Below are 20,185 nucleotides of genomic sequence, written 5' to 3' on the forward strand. Positions count from 1 at the left end.
AGAGCAACTGGAACCCATGAATGAGTTCCTACAGGGAGGGGCATGTTAATCTGCATTTGAAAACAGCCACGGATCAGCGGAACTCTCTATAGTAGGGATTCCTTGGTTGCAAGTAACAGAAAGGAGCTGCAGCTAAGATTATTCTAGTGATTGAGAGTTGACTCTGGAGCCAGACTGCCTCTGCTGACAGCTGTCACTCACTACCTCTGTGACCTAGGCAAAGTCACTTAAAGTCTCTGAGCCTAGGTTTCTTCAGCTGCAAAACAGGAATGAGAGAAAGGAAAATGAAACCTACAAGGCACCATTTTTCACCAGTCACATTGTCAAAAAGTGTTTTAATATACTGCCCTGGTGAGGACATGAAAAAGACAGGCACTATGTCACATAAACTATACATACACACACATATACACTCCGCTATAAACTACTTATGGAAGGCAATTTAACCATGTCTCTTCAAATTAAAACTACACATATGCTTTGATGCAACACTCTTGCTCCTACGTATTACCACTGATATCATGAAGATATTCATTACAACATTATTTGTAAAAGCAAAAACCTGAAGATAGTAGGAGACTGGTTAAATAAACTATGAAACCATACAACGAAAAGCTACGTAGTCATTTAAAAGAGTATACAAATACACAAATATCTCTAAAAGATAGTGTTACTCATTTGGAAAAAAACACACATAAATGTTTGTAAGTATATAGAATATCTCTGGAAAGCTACAGGAAATATTGGGAATAGTGCTAGCCTCTGGGAAAGGGAAAATGGGTGGCTGGGGAAGTGAGTGGGGAGAAAGGCTTACTTTACACTGCAAATGCTCCTATCATGTTTGAATTCTGCACCATGTGTCAGCAAACAGTCCTGGGAGAGCCCATCTGAAAGGGTTCGCTCAGGTCACGTGCTCATGGAGCAGCCAGACTAAGGCAATGCCCCTCTACCTGCAGCCACTGAAGGAAGTGGGTCCACACGGCAACATCCAGATGCTGTTGGAAAAGGAGGACTGGAAGCTGGAAGAGCAGACCCCATCGTCCACCTTGACATCAAAGAGCCTGACGTTGACGTGCCAGGCCCAAACGCAAGGCAGAGGGAAAGCGCCGGAGAACAATTCATTTTTATCACATTTTGCGACTAGCATCCGGCTGAAAGTTGGTAAAAGCATCAGAGAAAGCACAGCCACCGGGAGACCTGGGAAATGGTGCACTACACTGAACTGGGAATTGGGAAGTTGGGGTTCTATGCACACCAGGTATCTGGCTCTGAGGCCCCAGACAAGCCTCCGTACCTCCTGAGTCCTTCCTTTTCCAAAACGAAGAGAACGGCATGCTCATCTCTTGGGTCCCTTCCGACTCCGACATCCCAGGATTCCATGGCAGCTGGCCTTGAGCTCGTCAGAGGCTACCAGTCTGGGCCACCACTATAGTCAGTACAGAACCCAGGAGAAATGTTCCAGGCCTGGAAAGAAACTAAACAATGACCAACGTGACTACATCTCTGCTACCAGTTTCTCTTTATTGCATGGTTAGCAATAAAGAGACACCAAAAGAGAAGGCACGCCAGGAGGCCCGAAGCCTGTCTGTTCTCTAGGGAAGCGCCACGCGGGTGTGACTCTCTCATAAGGTTCTCTGGTAGCATGAAACAGGAGCCCCACCATACCATTTCTCCATCTCACTAGAATCCGCGGTGGCCTCTGAAATAACTCAAGACCTTAGGTTCCTGAACAGAATCAAAGTAAAGGCAATCTTTCAGAAGCCCAAGTCTGAAGCATACACACACACACTGACAGAGAATTGTTAATCACTCAAGAATTAACATCTTGTGCCTTAGAAGTAATAAAAACCAGTCACTAGAAAGTAATAACATCACAAAGGGGAAAAGTGAGAGTCTGGCAGAAATCTGTATAAAGGGGGGAGAGACCAGAATGAACCACCGTGTACGTTCCGAACATTGACGCAGCTTTTCAGGTGGTGTGGCTGACACCCCGAAAGTACAACGGCAAATCCAGTCAGGGGTGTGGAGCTGCTGGCCAAAGAATGGGGAGATGTGCGTGAGAAAGAAAGCACTCTAATTAATTTTAAAAAGGCAGTGGAAATGACCGATTAGCACACCCGCTACCCCGAACCAAATCAAGTAACTCATGAATAACACTCTGGCTGTATTTCAAAACACTTCTATGCAAGTACGTAAGCCCTCAAAACTGTCCCCTCTACAAGAGGCAGTGGAGATGTCACTTCCTCCAAACCACAATTTCAATATCAAAAATAAAAAAGAAAAGAAAAGAAATCGACCAAAGTTTTCTAAACAAGGAAGAGAATCACAAGTGGTTCACACATGGGAAGCTTGGCCTCTGACCAAAGTCCAAAATTATGAGGCTGGTTTTCAATGTATGAGAGAAGGAAAACAAAAAGAGCCTGATAAGAAAATTCCTCAACTCATTTGTAATTCTTGTGAAAGTGGACAGTGCCGCTGGTCTGGTGTAGTCAGGGTGCGGACAAGTCTTGAAATTAGTACAAATAATACAATTTTGACTTGCTTCACAAGTAAAACCTTTGCAAATGCAAGAAAATAAAACAGTTTTCATTTTATTTTTAGTTACCACGTTGGTTCCAGTGACTGACAGAAAGCCAGGTCTTGGGGGGGGGGGGGGGGTGCGGAGGGAGAAGCACTGTACCTTGCAAAGAAATGCATTAGAAAAAGAAGGTGCTTGCCAATCTTCCTAATCTTATCTCTCACGACTGGACTCGCACAAACCACACTCCATCCAGTCTAATCAAGTTTGTAAGCAGATCTGGTGTTTTCCACTAAGATGTCTCTGCTTCTGCCATCTTTGAATATCCTCCACCCACCTCCATCTATCAAAATCCTTCGCACTCCCAAAGGCCTATGTCACAATCCACTTTTCTGCTTTGTGGTTTTTTTTTTCTTCTTCCGAATTACTTACTGCCTTGTGCCTTGTCAACCTGGAAGACGTTAAGTCCTCGCTTTTTGTATAACGTTGCACTTACCTGCACCAAGCAGAGCAGATGGATAATGAGATGACAAAGACGAAGAGAGAATATTTCTCTTCTGCTATCGCTCTACTAAAATAGGTTTCAAATATAATTATTGTCCAACTTTCAGGGTACCTTTCCTAAAAATACCTCCACGTGGAATAATTAAAAACTAAAATGCAAAAGCGGGAGGATTCTGAATTGTCAGATTTAAGAAACAGAAAATAAATGTCTTAACATATGGCCCTTTTAATGAGAATCTTCTATTCAATTTCCAGGTTTTTTGGACCACTCAATAAAAAGGTCAGGTGCTTTCAAAGCTCTTACTTGCCCACAAAATATAATCAAGGCTACTCCGATTTTGAAAGAAAACAATACTGCTTAATTAACTGAACTAATTAAGCCACATTCTTTCTCCCATTAAAAGGAAAAAAAGAAAAATGAAAAGATTCTGAGAATCCAGCAGGCGACCCTGTGTTCTTTATGTCAAGGCTACGTGGACACCACATCTATTCACTTTGTCTCAAGACAAGAGGCAGAGCGTCCCCAGAACAACCAGTCTTCAGCAAACACAACTAATTCTTCTCCTTCCTCAACAAAGATGGGGAACAAGGGGGCAAGAGAGGGGGAAATTGAGCCTCCAGTGGCATTCACTCCAAAATCCTTTGTATGGCTTACAACTCTCCCATTCACCCACGGAGCCAAGTTGGGCCTTGGGGACTCAGGTAGCAAAGGCAGTTGTCCTGGTCATAAAAGTACGCCCCAACTTTTCCCTTTGTTCTAACAAAAGACTTCCTCTGAGAAAACTGTAATCCTTTAAAGCTTTCCAGTCCCAAAGCCTCTCCTGGTTTGTATTCCCCCATCCCCATCTCTCAGAGGAAAAACTCAGTCATATCACAAGGCATTTCCCGGTTCCAAGCTGTACTGGGTCTCCAGGACTCCTGGTGAGGACAGAAAACTGGTCATCTCAACATCCTTTCCTGGGATCTGTCTGAAGTGTAGACAAGCCGCAAAGATGAATATTAATAGGCCTTCCATCATCAAAAGCTATTGCATACCCAAAGGATGATAAATATTTTAATCAGTTTCCAGCCTGTCGAGTGGAAGTCAGTTTATTCCCCAGAGATTACCCTAGTTCTGTAACTAAAACCTGCCCAGTATATGTCGCACTCCCTATAGGACTTTGGAAATTAGTACAAAAAGTCCAAGCTTCGTTGGAAAACTCGTTTAAGTTTTCTGACAATTTTACTCTATTAAGTTTTCAAGAATAGGAAAATCTAAAATAGTAAGGACGCCAACAAATGAGACAAATCACCATGATTCTAAGTTTCAGCGGCACTGCTACTTGGGGAAACTAATAACCTACTTACATTTCTCATTTAAAAAAAAAAAAAGATTTTCCATATTTGCATGAGATTTTTGGCAGTGTCTGCTCAACCTTCTCAGGGTCACTGCCAAAAGCATGACACAGGACAGTCTCGTGCATCCTCTGCGTTCTCAACATGTATTTTTTTTAAATGTTAAACATGCTTTGGAGCATTAGTGGGGGGCACTATGCCTGTTTAAAAATAAAAATGACCCCAAAGTATTCCTGTTAAGGAGGACCTACCATTTTAGGGAAAATTCCCAAGTTAAAGACAATTGACTAAAGGTGAACACGGGTGTGAGGCAATGGCAGGGCTGGAACACTGACCTCAACCGATTCACCTTTAACAAGCAAGTGTCAAGGACCTACCATATATGGGGCACTGTTCCAGAAGCTGGGGAAATAACAGTGAATGAAACAAAGTCCCTGCCCTTGAGAGCATTCTATCAGTTGGGGGCAGACAAACAGTACCGTGGCAGGTGGTGGAGAAGGTTAGGGAGCTAAGGCGAGCAGGGCAAGGCATCCTTTATAATGAGAGACAGCCTGGCCAGAGAAACTGTCTCCCAAAAGTGACAGGAGCAGGGACACCCGAAGGAGGTGAGGGACTGAGCCATGCAAATAGCAGAGGGAAGAAGATTCTAGACAGAGGCAACGGCAAACAACGGCCCTGGGGCAGGAGGAAACAGGCATGTTCTAAAGCCACAAAGAAGGCTGGGAGAGGGGGGCACGCCCTACAGGGAGGGCACGAGGCCCCTTGCAAGGAGGCTGGATTTCTCAAGGTGATGGTAAGTTTGGACCAGGGGAGGGAAATAACCTGACATATTTCAAAGGAGCACTCTGACAGGGGTGGACGTAGGGTGGTAGAAGCAGGGAGGCTATTTCTGCAAATGATGGCGGTTCTTACTAAGGTGGTCATGGGGAAGGGGGAGGGAGGTCAGATCATGAATATATTTTGAAAATAGAGCTAACTAGATTCACTTGATAAAGCAAGGGATAGACCAAAACAACTCCAAGGTTTCAGGCTGGGCAACCCGATGGTGCAAATTACTGAACTGTGTGATACTGAGAGAGAGGCTTGGGGGGGGGTTATGGGAATCTAGAGTTGGGTTTGGGATATATTAAATTTGAAATTCTTATTACTAGACGGCGGACGACGGCCAGTTTTTCCCAACTACTGTTCAGGTGCCCCAAGACAGGAGACTCCACCACCAAGAAAATATTGACTTATGACAGGCATTGGCATATTCCACCACTTCCATCTGTTTAAAAAAAAAATCACTGTAACTACATGAAAAGTTTATGACATTAAATAAAATACAAGCCCTCCCAATCCCCCAACACCTGTGAAAGATCTGATGCATAGTTCTGGGTATTTCATAATTGCTCATTTAATTTAATAATATTTAAGTAAGAGGCATATATATTACCAAGCTACCACCTGTTCCAAGTCTTTATAACCAAAGCAGATATGTCTAAAACACTGGAAATTCACTTTGAATATTGCCATAATACTCCAGATTTTTATTTGAAGGCTAATTTTGTCAATTAATCAAAACCAAGTTGGTGATTACCTGAGATTTGATACACATCCAGGACAAATTTACAAATGAGATTGTCACAGGTGGTTCCAGATGGGCTGAGATCACAGGGAGAAAACACAAAAAAGTCAACCATAATTTATGTGTGAGGGAAAAGATGGTATTAAAAATATCACCTACCAATGATAACAAAGATACTGAAAAGGAAACATCATCACAGCTTCCTTTGGTTTGAAAAAACAGGTCATCCTTTGCAGATGTCAAATGAGGGGAGAGCAGGATGATTGTTACGTTGCCCTTAACACACGGAGGAGCCACCCTAATGTGTTCCCAGCACGCTTGGTGAGGTGAGATTTTGGCGCTTGGAACGCATTTCCCCAGAGACATGTTTGCAAAATATGGAAAGATTCCCAGCCCAGCCTCCCAAGTATGTAGCCCACAGTGGAGCAGAAACGTTCCCAGAGTAGCTCTGGGCTCCAAGGAGCTGTAAGTGCCTTCAGCTCTAGGACTGAGCCTAGTTCCAGAGGAAGGGAAATGAGAAAAGGGGAAGGGAGACTCGGTCAGATGACCTCTAAGTGAGGGTCCCTAACGCAAGGATTGTTGACACTTCCTTCTAAACTCACTACTGGTGGTGCCTTGATTGTGGACAGTATTGTACACTTTACGGGCTTTCTCATTGGATCATCCTAAGAATTTTCTTCAGAAGGTAACAGTTTAAGGGACCATTCAATTAATCAACTTGGGGAAAAAGAGATCCTAAAATCTTGATAATATTCCCAAGAACTGCACACATCCTCCGGAAATCTGGCTTCCCATTCAAAACTACGTCTGCTGATTTTATTTTTTTTTTTTTGAAACATAACTTCATTTTTCTAGACTGAGATTCTTCTCGACTATCTCAAAGGTGTTCAGAGTAAGATAAATGACAGACTGGAGCTGAATTTAATGCCCCATGCCCAAAAAAAACTAGAGGAAAAGAAGTGTGCGTTTGTTTTATGCTGTATCTTTTCCAGGAGAAAGAGGAAATTCCTGACACCCCAATCTGCCACCAGGATTTCTGAATTCACATCTGAAATGCTATGATGGTTTACTAGTGAAAATTCCAGTAGCCAAGGCTGTAATAGCACCCCAGGGAAAAGTAGCAGGAGCTCCACACCTTTCCGTCTATCTGAATTCCAGCACAGTTAAAATTATTTAAAACAACAGAATTCATCTATTAAAAATACATATATATTTAGAATGTGTGTGCAATGTGTGCGTGTCTATTTAACAAAGGCTAGAAATCGTGGCTGTTTACTCCAGTGTTTCTTTCCATATACTAACAGGAGTCAAGCGTAATGGGAAGGCTTTCATTTGGAATTTCCTAGCTCCCGTCCGTCACTTTGCTTCAGCATCTTTGGCATTTTTCAGCTTTGTTCCTATTGTGTGCAGAGCAGAGGACTGGACCATCCTCTTAACATTTCTCGTCCTCGGTACCAGGAAAGCGCAACTCTCACACAGCTCAAGGAAGGGTTAAAAGCAGAAAGTCCTACCCACTGGTTTGCTCTGATGTTCTTGGAGATATTGTCACTGGATGTATCCTCAGTAGAATTCTATTCAACACCTCTGTCTTTAAGTACAAAGCTGTAGGCTGTAGCAGCTTTAAGAAACATAAGTATCCCTTTTTTCTGCTGCACAGTATCTGCGTGTGAAATTCTCTAAAGGGGTTTAAGTATTTACCCTGAACACTATCAGACGATTTCTAAAATTTTCCTTATCCAGTTGCAAAAACACTTCAAAGAGAATCATAAACATACTCCTTTGTGCTTTCAATGCACATTCTGTTTCTAAGGCTTAAGCCTGAATTCTCTTGGAATTGTAAATTTCTTCCCAAAAAGGCAGGAGACACAACACTTTTTTATTTTATTTTTTAAATCATTACTAAGTCTGTAGCAACTAAGGGAAAAATTGGAAAAATCTGAGAGAAATCCAGAAGGCAATCAAAGAAGGAATCAAAACCTGTTAAAAATTCATTGCTAAATTACATGTACAATTTCCTCCCAGATATTTTACTCTTAATAGAACAATACAGCTGTGGGGAATTGGAGTGGGTGGCTGGGGAGGGAGGACAATGGAAAGAACCAACCTTCGGTGAACACATTTAAGATAATAAAAAATGTGAGCCCAGGATTTCAAGCCACCGTAGCTGACAACTACCTTTTTTCCCCTCTTTTTTTTCCAAATTTCCAAAGTTAAACATGGAGGTCCCAAAACTCAGTGACCGCGTACATAATTGGAATTACTGGGTGCTTGTGACTGTTTACCTGCCTCCGATTTGTGCTCATCTTGTACCGTACCAGTCGAAAAGGGGAAAAGGGAATTATTTTCATTTAAAACCACTGGACATCTCACACCAGATCCTAAGTGACTAGAATATATTCCTGCTCCTGTATCAGAAATGCTAACTCTGAAAACAAAAGACAAGATTCTGTTAGGAAACATAATTTGGTATATACATGAACAGGACAGGGGCTATATATATATATATGTATAAATATAAATACAGCTATCCATATGGATACTTAGAAGTGGGTGACTTCACCATGAGTGTGGATAAACCATTAATATTTACTTAAATCATTTTCTTCCTAATACCCCCCAAAAATCTTTAATCCTAGAAGAACATTTAAAATGAACTTGGCTAATTGAGCTATAACAGGATAGCCAAACCCAGTAAGTACACTCAGCATATATTTCAGCACGTGACAAAGCAGCCTTGTTCCTCTATTCGGTTCCAGAGATTTCAATCTAAAGCACTGCGGTGATAGCTTCATTAATCTCTCCAAAAACAAAGTGCTCCTCAGCTCCGTCACAGCCTCCGACTGTGTAACCTATACTGTGAAGGGCTCACCCAGACAGCAGTGGACAGACTCCTGGCATGAGCTGATTTACACAGTGAGATTATTTACACAGGCCAGAATGAAAGGGGGGAGACGCATGACTCATCTTGAAATTAAACTATTACTACTGACTTGTAAAGGACAACCTTCACATTCTCTTTTAAAACTTGAACGACAAGAGACAGGTAACAGTATTAAAATAAAACACCTACTCATTTTCCACATCTCTCTGCTGTTCTCCTGTGCCAAATTTTAACATAAATGGGTAAAATTAAAAGTAGCCTATGGCTTACCTAACATAATTATATGTTGTGTTTTACACTGTTTCAAAACGGATACATTAAAATAATCCAGCCTTGGCTCCTACTCACTGAAGTCAATAAAGCTTATGAAGGCCAACTGCCATATAAATAAATGCACTGCAATCCCAGCACAGGAACTGTCAAGACAGGAAGTGCAATTCTAAATATTCAAAGTGATCAGGAGCTACTCTTCTCCTCAAAAAGAGAAAAAGCAATGAAAAAAAGCATGAAGATATTTCTCTCCATTATAAATCATCAGTACTTCTGAAAATGTTTACTCTTCTAGAAAATGAAACTCTTCTAGAAAATTTCCATGGATTATACCAAATTGACCTTTTTTTTTTTTTTTTTTTAAGGTCAAAAGGAAATGAGTAAATGTCATCAATTTAGAGGACATCACACCTAGCAGTCTTTTCTGGATCACTGTGAATTTGACAGTGTTAAAACATTTTATAGGTAAAATAAATGTCAGTTTTGCAAAGCGCGATACCAGACCCTGAGAGACAAATGGCCTATCCATTGAATCTCTGGCTACAGCAAGACTTCCTCACCTCACAGGAGATTTCGGCTTTTCATATTTCTCTTTACCCAGAAAGCAAAGCTTGTACAGTTTCTTTCAAATGGTAACTCTCTCTTATCCTGTAGTGTCTCCTCATAATACAGTAATCTCAGATGTGGGGTGGGGGGGTGGTTTAAAAAAATAAAATAAAATACACATATCTGAATAGTATTACAGTATTATAATACCTTCCTGAATAGAGAGCAAAATGAGAGGAAAGGTTGGACTAAATTCCTGGGTTATAAGAAAGGGTTATGTTGCTTTGGGTTTAATTCATGAGGTAATATTCAGGGAAAATGTGATATTTTATCAGAATGTCATTCAAATATAAGGTTTAACATTTACATCACAAGAGCAGGCACAAAGTAAAACTATCCTCGGGGAGAGAAGTGGCAAGAATAAACAGTGTGATAAAAACGGTGCTTGCTGCAACAGGGAGTAGGCAGTCGAGGCTAGGGGAGCTCTGGAGACGGCTGACTCAACTGTTTGAAATATGTGACTGGTTATGACATGTGAAGCAATTACCATTAATGGAAGAAACGCAATTTCAAAGCTCATTTTCCATTCTTCTTCTATATCCTACCTGAGACTACACCGTCCGACCACAAAGTGAAAAAAAGAACACCAAGACAGAGAGAAATTACAACACAGGTCTCTTCCCTGATACAAGGGCTGTCAGAGGTTGCTTTACTCATAAGCAAAAGGTGAAAAGTAATGTACATATTGCCTGAGGTTTTCTGTTTTATTTCCTCGCCCAAAGAGATCAATGCTATGTTACAGAACAGAAAAAAATACATCAATTAGAGAAGTCTTTCCACAACACACACGATTTTACAATTCAAAAAAAAAAAAAAAAAAAAGCATAAAGATAAAGAAGAATCATTTGTCTAAACGGATAATAATTTTGAGTAATATATTCCCTGGAAGCAAAGTGAGTACATTCAGAAATGCCGTTTAGATTAGTCTAATTCTATAGAATCCAAATGTGCACCAAACACTGCACTTTTTATGTTAAATTGCTGTTGAATTTGTTAACCCACAACTGATTTCCTGTGTTATGGAATCTTGGAGATTACAGCTAACTTGAAGCAACGGGGATAATTCTTGACAGTTAATGGTACATTTGTATGCATTTTCCTGAAAGGCGAGCGGCTGGGGGCCTCCAACTGGTAGCTCAACATTGCCCCCTACTGTTCGCGACTGAAAAAATATGAGGTGGGTTTGAGTACAAAGCCGGAATCGCAGCAGCCAGTGCCAGCTCCACCCTGAGTCCACGAAAACCAGATGGCACCGCACAGAGCCAGACCCGTAGACATTCCCAGTGATTATTCTCCTCTGTCTCCTCCAATGGCGAAAATAAATTATGATGCATTTGTTAAAAGTCATTAAAAAAGGCTTGAAGCGATGCTCAGATTTAATTTAGAAGTACCATCCCTTTTATCTTGGCCCAAGCCTCCACTCTGCTGATAAGCATCATCCTGAGGCTCAGGGACAGACACTGAGGCCATTCATTTCACTCGGGACACTGAGTAATGCCACACCGGCTGCAAGGAAACTCACTCCGCAGAATTCCCAAGATTGCTCTTCTTTTCAGCATTTTCACATGAGCGTTTATAAAGTAACTAGAAGACATTCCATCTAAAGTGCCATCGCCCCCAAATTAAAAAAAAACCATTATAACTAAATCTTTTACATGAATTCATCATGAACATCACTGAGAAACTCACGATACCAAAGATTTCTCTTAAAAATCAAAAGAAAGAAACAGCTTGAACAAAAGCAATGGAAAACCATTTTTGACATAATCGTCAGTGAGTTCCTTTCTTATTTGTTTGCCAACTCTAATTCATAGCGTTGTAAAATTACAGTCCCAAAGTCCAGCTCATGTCTTCGAGTCAAGGTTCAGCAAATAAATAAGTTCTAACTCAGATGTAAACGGACAAAACCAGAATGAAAAACAAAACAACAAAAAAATTGCCTGAAACTGAAGCTGCCTTTATATATCTATCCCATAAAAATGGAGCACACTCCATCCAGGCTAATTTTAGGAATAGAACTAACTAAGGAGATTTAGGCATGAACTTTTCATTACCTGCAAGTCATTTTTACGACACTCTTGCATTGATTCGTTTTTTTGGAGAAATCCATTTTGTGATACTCTCAGTACACTAAAAGAAGGATTATAACATTCCTTCCTCAGACTTATATCAATGAAAAGGCATGGTTTAAAGATCTGAGGAGACGTCTGGAAGGCAGAGACTTCTGGATTCTGATGCAGACTTTCAAACTGGGGTCCCTCCAGGGTTGTGACTTGATATTTTCATTATTATAAAAGAGGGATTAGCAATAGCTACCCATTTTTGCAGATGAGTTCATTGTTTCCAGCACATTTCAAAGTCTGTGCAGTGGCACTCTCTCAAGAGTTTAGCAGGCTTTTATCACTTTTCCACTAGATTCCAAATTCAACTATTTGGAGGTGGAACAGTGAGGTGGTGAAGGGCACGACCCTATAGCCAACCTTCCTGAGTTCAAATCCCAGCTGCCCACTTATAGTAGGATGACCTAGAGGAAGTGATGTAGACCTCATGTGTTTCAATGTCCTCATTTGTAAAATGGGGGAAAATAACACCTACTTTATGAGGTTGTCATAAAAGTTACATAAGTTACATGTAAAGCATTTAGAATAGTGCCTGGTACTTAATAAGTATCGTGTAAGTATTTGTTATTATTACTTAGTTAAATTAAGGCTTAAATCAACCTCCATGTGGCCTCAACTTGCCTTCCAGCAACATTTCCTGCTACATCCTCTGATATTCCTTGTTCTAGTCGCACTGTAAATCCCACTTCTGATCTCGTGTTTACAGTTCTTGGAGCCTAAATTCCTTTCCAAATGCCCTATCTGACCCTATTCCTCCCCATCCAAGGTCCCCGAAAGCCACATCTGCTGTTTCACAACAGTTCCCGTTCCAGTAGTCTGAATTTAATACTCCCTCCTCTGGACTGTGATTTTTTAAAAAGTCTCTATTACAGGATTTCATTTTAGCTAATGTAACACCTGGCTATATTCAAGTCTCTCTCCTTGTTAAACTGGATGTAGTGGTTAAGAGCACGAGCTATAGAGCCAGACAGCCTGTGTTTTGATCCGGCGTTGCCACTTACTCAGTGACCTTGACGAGGCACTAATTTCTCTAAAGCCTCGGTTTTCACATCTGTAAAGTAAGGCTCATAACAGTTTCTGCAGTTCATAGGACTGTTGCAAAAATTTTAAAACTTAGTAGAGGGAAAACCTGTAGAATAGTGCCTCGTGTGCATAAAAAAATGCCACCGAATTTTAGACATTCTTGCTGTACTGCACTCCCCTCATCGTCACTTGACAGCACGTGTCTAATACGGCACCTTACATGTAGGAAATGCTCAAAAGATGTGCACGAACTGAATGGAGGCTGTACTGAGAAAATCCTGCCTGTTCCATTACCTTACCAAAGGTAACCTAACTCAGTAATTTAGAATAATTAAATATGCATTTACCTATGCAAATTAGGCAGCAGAGGAGTTATACTGCACAACATCCCCGAGAAGACGGTTGCAGACCTCCAGTACTCACCGCAGATTCCATCTTCTTCCACAGTTCTTCCAGCTGAGTCATGGGCTGACACCACCAATCGGTGCATTTTCTGTATCGGCTGCCCTGAAACCAAAACTGTCTCAGCCACTCAAACTCGACCTGTGGACCATGAAGACAAGGCAGGGGTTATAATGCCCTTGTGATGGACGATCAAGGACAATAACTTCGTCACTCAATTCTCCTCCAGTAACTGAAGAGCCACAGGATGAGAAAAGGTGAGAAAAGCTCAGCCGAACCAGTTCCCGATATAACTTCTGGTCTCCAGAGCATTTCCGCAAAGTCAAGGAAAACGGAGTCTTAAATCTTAGTAAGACAGCCCAGGTCAGGCTGGGCAGGGATGGTCAGTCACACTTATCAGTCCGACGTGAGGGAATTACAAACCAATTGACAACAAATGCTCAGATCCTAAAGGGTACAGCAGCCTGTACTATGCATGAGGGGAAAGACAAAATCAAGCAAACTGTGTTTTTATGAGACACCTTTATTAAAGACTAGCATTAACAGTAAGGAGACACATGAGATGCCAATTTTAAGTTTCTTAGACTTAAAATAAATAAAGACCATACCCAACTATACTTAACTTAAAAAAATAAAATAAATAATATAGTACAGCCAAAAAAAGAGCTGACCCAGGGGCCAGGGAGCGCAGGGGATAACGTCTACCCATATAACGAAACAACGTAGAGTGAATTATGGAGGCACACATACATTAAACCTACAGAGCCATTCAAATGCTCACGTTTCAACTTAGGGCAAATGACAATAGGTACAAAGCACAGGAAAGACACTAATAACTTTCTTTCCTTCCTATGAACCTACTATGGTAAACTTCTACTATTGGTCTCGTTAGCTTTCCTCCTTCTATGGTAGCCAACCCCCCCTACCCCACCTGATAACCCCTCCCCTCCCCCAGTCTCGGGCCATGTGGTCTGGGTGGGGCTCCAGCTCTAATACCAGGGGTGCAAAGTGCAACCTGAGTCTGAGCCAGTCAGGCCACCACATTTCTCTAGTCCCAGAATTGGGTTTGGGGGTTACAGACGTACGTTCCATCAGAGTAAGTTTTGAGACGATAGACTGTCAGAAGATACAGGAAGAAGATTCTGCCACCATTTTGCAGGGTGGGAAGCATGGAGGCAACACAGCAGGAAGCGACTGCAAGATGAATATACAAAAACCAGGTCCTGGTGACATCAACTGACTCTTGATCGAGCTATTCCTGAAGCCCTTTTTACTTAAACAAGTTCAGGTTGCATTTTCTGCCTGCTGCAATTAAAATAATCCTCACATATGTACATGACAGGCTGAGTAAAGCTTTGAAAGGGTAAGAAATTGGTTCCACTCTATTTTCCAAGTCTTCTAGCACTCATCTTCAACTTGAAATTTAAATTTTACCATCAAAGTACGTATAGCTCCATTCATCCCCCAAACTCTTTCTACCTCTGCCCTCTAAAGAAATGGAGCGCTTTCACAGCTTAATGTCAGGTCATCGGGTTTGGCTAAGGTAATCATGTTCCATATACAGACACAGAGCTATTATAATCTTTACCTGTTACCACAAAGAATTTTTTTGTTTATCCATATTGAACTTGCATGAGGCAAACAAAAGCAACTTGTAAAGATTTAACAATGGTGAAAACGGCTCAAATAACTAACCCGAGAACACCAAGTCATATGAAAGGGTTTTAGTTTACATTAACTAAACGTTTGTTTGATATGTAGGACTGATTTCAGTTAAAGCTGTTTAAACAAAAAAAAGGAATGTAGACAATATTACGACAATAGCTGCTAAACCTTATCGGTGGTATTAAAAGACAGTGGTTAACAGAAGTAAGCTTGACTGCTTTGAAAGCAGAATAAATACAAGTGTGTGTAGTTCAACTTCTCTGAAGACACAGGTTTAACAACATTACGTATTACAACAACAACAAAAAGAGCTCTTTTTTTAATAGATTTCACATGAAATTGGTTCCCACTACAGAAACAACCTACCAGCAAAGCATCACGCCCTATGTTAGGGAGAATGGAAACGATTTTTAAAAGAAGTTTTCCTATCTTTGGGCTGGTTATTTCTAGTGATGAGGACAAAACACATCAGCCTTGGCAACCTTGGTATCCCAGGAAATAAAACAGATGATCAGAGGGAATTAGCTCAGTCAACCTCTCAGAACACACTAGAGTCTGGATTTCTGTAAACTCAAACTCAGAAACAAGGAAAGGGGCAGAGCTGGAGACTCTGCTATAGACGAGAGGGCAAAGAAAGACCCTGCCCTGTTCAGTAAATCATGACTTCATCTTTTTCCGCAGATGCCCAACTCTCTTTTAAGGCAGACAATGTCATAGTTAAAAAAGAGGGCTCTGGAGCCAGTTCAAAACTGGGCTCCACTACCAAACAGCCATACCATCTGTAAAATAAAGATAATTATATAATAACCACATAGATTTGTAGTGAGGATTAAGTGGGTTAATAATGAACGGCCTACTATGTGCCATGTGGTTGCCAGATGCTACGAATACAAACTGAACAAGGCCACAAGGCCTAGGACTTCTTGTCTTCAAGGATGTCACAATCTTAGGACATTTTCTGAGCAGTGACAAGTTCTAACTTCTCATGCCCACCCCTCACTCCCTGAAGCCAGTCAGAAACATTCAAAACTGAGAGGACTTACTCCCAACAGAGTTGTATTCTTGAGTGAAAGTATTGCCCGTGAGATACAATCTTTGTGGGCATCAAACCCACTGGCATGCATTTTACTCAACTCCAGAACCTGACTTTTTCATTTTAATGTTGTGGGCAAAAATATTACAGGATTGTAATCAAATGCCACCCTCACCAGCTCCCCGAATGCCAAGAGAAGTAGTTGGCTCCTTAGTTAAAATTAATTAAGGAAGCCAAAAAAATTTTTTCCAGCTTCTTGATTCAAAGTTTGAGTTACAGAAAGAAAAAAGAGAAAAGAAAAGAAAAAAGAAAAGAACAGAAAAGAAAAGAAAAAAGAAAAAGCAGGTATTTTTTCTCCCCAAAGGAAAGCTGCAGGGTAGACACTGCACAAAACCCAAAGGTGAAGGACTCAGAGCAGAAGCCCTATTACTTCAGGGCTGAATGAAACCAGCCTAACCACACTGACGGACTGATAAAGTTCCAGCCGTGACCGGAGTAGGGTCTTCATCCCTTCTCCAGAGTGCAGTCCCTCCGGGGGGCTCACAGCCATGGGGGCAACAGGAAGGGACAAACCATCAGCAGGGCAGCGGCTGACTGTGGCCCAACACCCCTCCATGGTGACGCAGTCACAGATTAAGACCAGAAAGGACAGGGGAGAAAAAAATAGCTCCTGCGGGATATTAAAGGGAGCACCCATTCTGCCAGCCTGACTCATCAAATGCAAGCTTTTTAGAAAAGGACGTACCTACATTTCCAGATCAGAATTGTTTCACTACAAATATGGAGAAAGACGTAACGGCTCCCACGTCTAATTCAGGGAGGTCACCAGGCCCACAATGCTTATCTTCCCTGAAGTTCTAGCTACCGGCAATGTCTCTAGCAAGGGCTGATGGGAGAGAAGGGGGACAGCGATGGGGCACAATGAAGGAAAGAACGCCAATCCTGGGGCCAACTTAGCACTGGAAGTGGTTGTAATTCCCCTGAAAGGCAGAATTTCTCTGTCTTTGGGTCTGGAGGTTATGGCAACGTTTCACAAACTGTGGAGCAACTCCTAAGACATTAAATATCTCTTTAAAGGGATTAGATGGCATTGGGGAAACAGAAGGTTTACTTCTGCTCAAAATCCCTTCATGACACCCCATTCCCTACAGAGTAAAATGGAAAGACCTTGTCCTTCACAGGGCCTTCAAACCTTCAAGGTACCGCGTCTCCTCTAACTCACAGCCTCACTCCCGCCCCTCAAATCAGACTGCCCCTTAACTGGTCTGTGAACCGGAAGTCTCTCTTTGCAGTGGCTGTTCCTCTACTCAAAACACTGTTCCTCCTGTTCTCTGATATCCACATGGTTCATTCCTCACCTCCTTCATGCCTCTGCTCAAAGGACATCTTATCAGTGGGGATGTACTCTAATTTTCTCCATCTCCATCGCCTTGCTCTGTTTGGTTTTTGTGTAGCACTTATCACATCTAACATACTATATCATTAACCCATGTGTTATGTTTATTATTTGTTGTCCCCTCCCTAAACAAGAATGTCTATTTTCTTTACCAGTATATACTGAAACACCCAGAAGAATGCTTGGCACATGGTCAGTAATTATTTATTGAAGTGGATGAGAGTATTTTGCATTCCAAATTCTCCATCAATCCTTCTAATGATACCAAAGAGAAAGTCTCAGATTGGTGATAATCTTCAGCAATTCTCTACCACTTGGCAAACTCTTTTCTCCTTTTAATAGGGTTTTTTTTTTTTTTTTTTTTTGAGGTGTAATTTACCCACCATAAAATTCACCCACTTCATACATAGAATTCAGTGACTTTTAGAATATATATGAAGTAATACACTATCTCCCATCTTAATGGGAAGAATGAAGACTTTAGGCTCAGAGCCTTCTCCCAGTAACACATCTGCTGGAATTTAATAACACTGCTCCATTTTCACTGGCTCTGCTTTTTCTAGTTACTTCTTCTTTTGGCTACTGATGCTGGCTTTCCACTTAAAGTGGCAATATAAAGCTTCCTTTTTAAAGAATTGCATTTAGTAAAAAATGAGTTGATTTTAAAATGTATTAAATAGACAAAAATATATGTGGTCCAAAGATGTAGCCAAAAAGGTCTTCAAGAGAACAGCAAAGTTTGTGAAACTCACTCACGGGGTCCGGACCTGCTGGTCTCACAGACTGCAGAATTCTAACGACTAAATAAAAGGCAAAGCGCTGACACTTGCTCCTAGGATCCACCCTCAATTCCCCTTAGATGTGTTGGGAGACTATTCTTCTTGGGTCTCTTGTATTTCTGCATGGCTTGTAAGCAAGGCACTGACTGTCCTTTGTTTCCGACTCTCATTGCGTGGATGTTTGTAGAGTGAAAAGCCCTGGAAGATACAGTTTCTCCTGCCAGAACGAAGGGCAGGTTTGCTAACAGACTTAGAGGATAAAGACAGTGTATTGATTTGGAGCAGAGGACAGGCATGCTTACGATCTATTATAAAACATTTGGGTTCACTTAGTTCAGGTTCCTCTCCTATAAGGCAACCCCTCTATGCGCCCATGTGGGGTTATCTGGCCCACTTTGCACTGCCCTGTGGAAACAGAGGCTTGGAAAACTGGCGCAAAAATGCTGATACTCTAGCTACTGCTGTAAGTAACAAACCGTCCTTTGTCTCTGACCTAGGAGTCTCATGTCTTCCACCCACATGAAACAAGGCAGAATAACTGGTAAGCTTGCAAGTAGAATAGGATCTCAGAGGCTTCGCTGTTCATAATCCTCACCTCATTGTGGATTTCTTCTCCTTGTTTCAGAACTGCAGGCTCCAAGGATTTCAAAGAGACATCACCGCTGTCCACTTCCTCACGGACATTCTGCAGAGCCACCTGGCAGCGCTGTAAGATATAATCCAAGGTTCCCGTCGAGCACTGCAGAGACAGACCAGCAGTCAAGATTATAAGTAAGCTCCAAGTTCACCAAGCCTCCCTTCCTAGGGTGGTACACATCTGTCCCCTTTCTGCACATTCACCTGTCACCCTTACAGCTCAGCCTATACTCCTTAAGAATGACTGTAGTGGCTCACTGGGCTCTGTGCTGCCAGCGTGGCCTCACCTGGACCACTCATCCTGCTGGTTTTCCTTTATGATGTTGGCCTCATATCTCTAATGATACGATGTAGGCCTCATATCTCTACGAAACAGTGCGCTCCCTCAGGCTAAGGCCCCAATCCTAGAACCGAGTCCTACATGTCCCAGAAACTTAATAAGTAGTCATTGAGTGAATAACTAATTAACCAACAAGTCAAGGACACTGATTTTATCTCAAGTGCCCTGAACCTAACAATGGAAAAGAAAGGCAACCTGAGTATAGACCTGGTTCAAAAGTACACAACAGACAACAGTAATGGCAGGAGGAGAAAAAAAGTGAAGTTATAAATGCAGGGCAAAGAACTCATTTTCCTTTTCTGCAAAACGCATGCACTAGGCAACTGCAGTCCTTGGCGGGATAGACTCTTCCAATAATGGAGACGATGTGGCTCAGGTCCTCAAGGCACGTTCAAAAGCATGACTTAGAACCCAGGTATCAGCAAGGGCACAGATAACTCGTTCAACCCTCTCGGTCTGGGGGAGCAAAATGGGTCAAATGAACAAAGCCCCTGCTTTGAAGGATCTTATGTCAGAAAAGAAGAGGACGCAGGTGGAGTACGCATCCGTTTGTTTTGATAATGACATGATTTCCTAGAACGATAACAAGTAAGCTATAAATATCCTTTAGACCCAGCGTCGGAAATGTATCCCTAAAGTATTTTTATTTTAATATTTGTCCCTTAGACTGATCCCTTAGAAATAACATCGAAGGTTAACTTCCTGGTACAAAACTTCTTTGCACAGTTACCGCCATTTACTACGACGTGACATGAACAAGCCTGGGGAAAAAAAACAAAGAGTCTGTGCCAAAAACAGAAGCTCGACTAAGACAGATTTTAGTATGAAGGCCCCAGTGTGCTAGGAACACAAGGGCGGGCAGCTCCAAATTGCTACCAAGAGAAAAGAAAACCTGGAGTCGAATTACCACTCATTTCTGTCCCACAGACACCCCTACGACATTTCTAAAAAATGACATTCTGTCTATAAACATATTCTACTTGCACCGTTACTTTCCAAAGTATGAAGTAGCCTACCTAAGGGCTTATTGACTGCTCTGCCATTTAGTGTAACAAAAGACTGGAAACAATCTAAATTTCCCATCAATAGGGGACCAGTTAAATGAACTAC

At 41.7% G+C, this 20,185-nt stretch overlaps 1 protein-coding gene across 2 annotated transcripts in view; it reads right to left on the reverse strand.

Moving 5' to 3' along the window:
• FTO (FTO alpha-ketoglutarate dependent dioxygenase) overlaps window positions 1-20,185 on the reverse strand; it is a 339,023-nt gene that overhangs the window by 177,956 nt on the left and 140,882 nt on the right. For both annotated transcript variants that reach the window (XM_019732370.3, XM_074314872.2), the window contains 2 exons: window positions 18,695-18,838; window positions 13,248-13,367 (listed from right to left, as the gene is read on the reverse strand). In XM_019732370.3, coding sequence (XP_019587929.3) covers window positions 13,248-13,367; window positions 18,695-18,838 — 264 coding nt within the window. The remainder of the gene's footprint in view (window positions 1-13,247; window positions 13,368-18,694; window positions 18,839-20,185) is intronic.

Source organism: Rhinolophus sinicus, chromosome 8, assembly GCF_057876585.1.
Source record: "Rhinolophus sinicus isolate RSI-liver-muscle chromosome 8, RSI-T2T, whole genome shotgun sequence".
Taxonomy (NCBI): domain Eukaryota; kingdom Metazoa; phylum Chordata; class Mammalia; order Chiroptera; family Rhinolophidae; genus Rhinolophus; species Rhinolophus sinicus.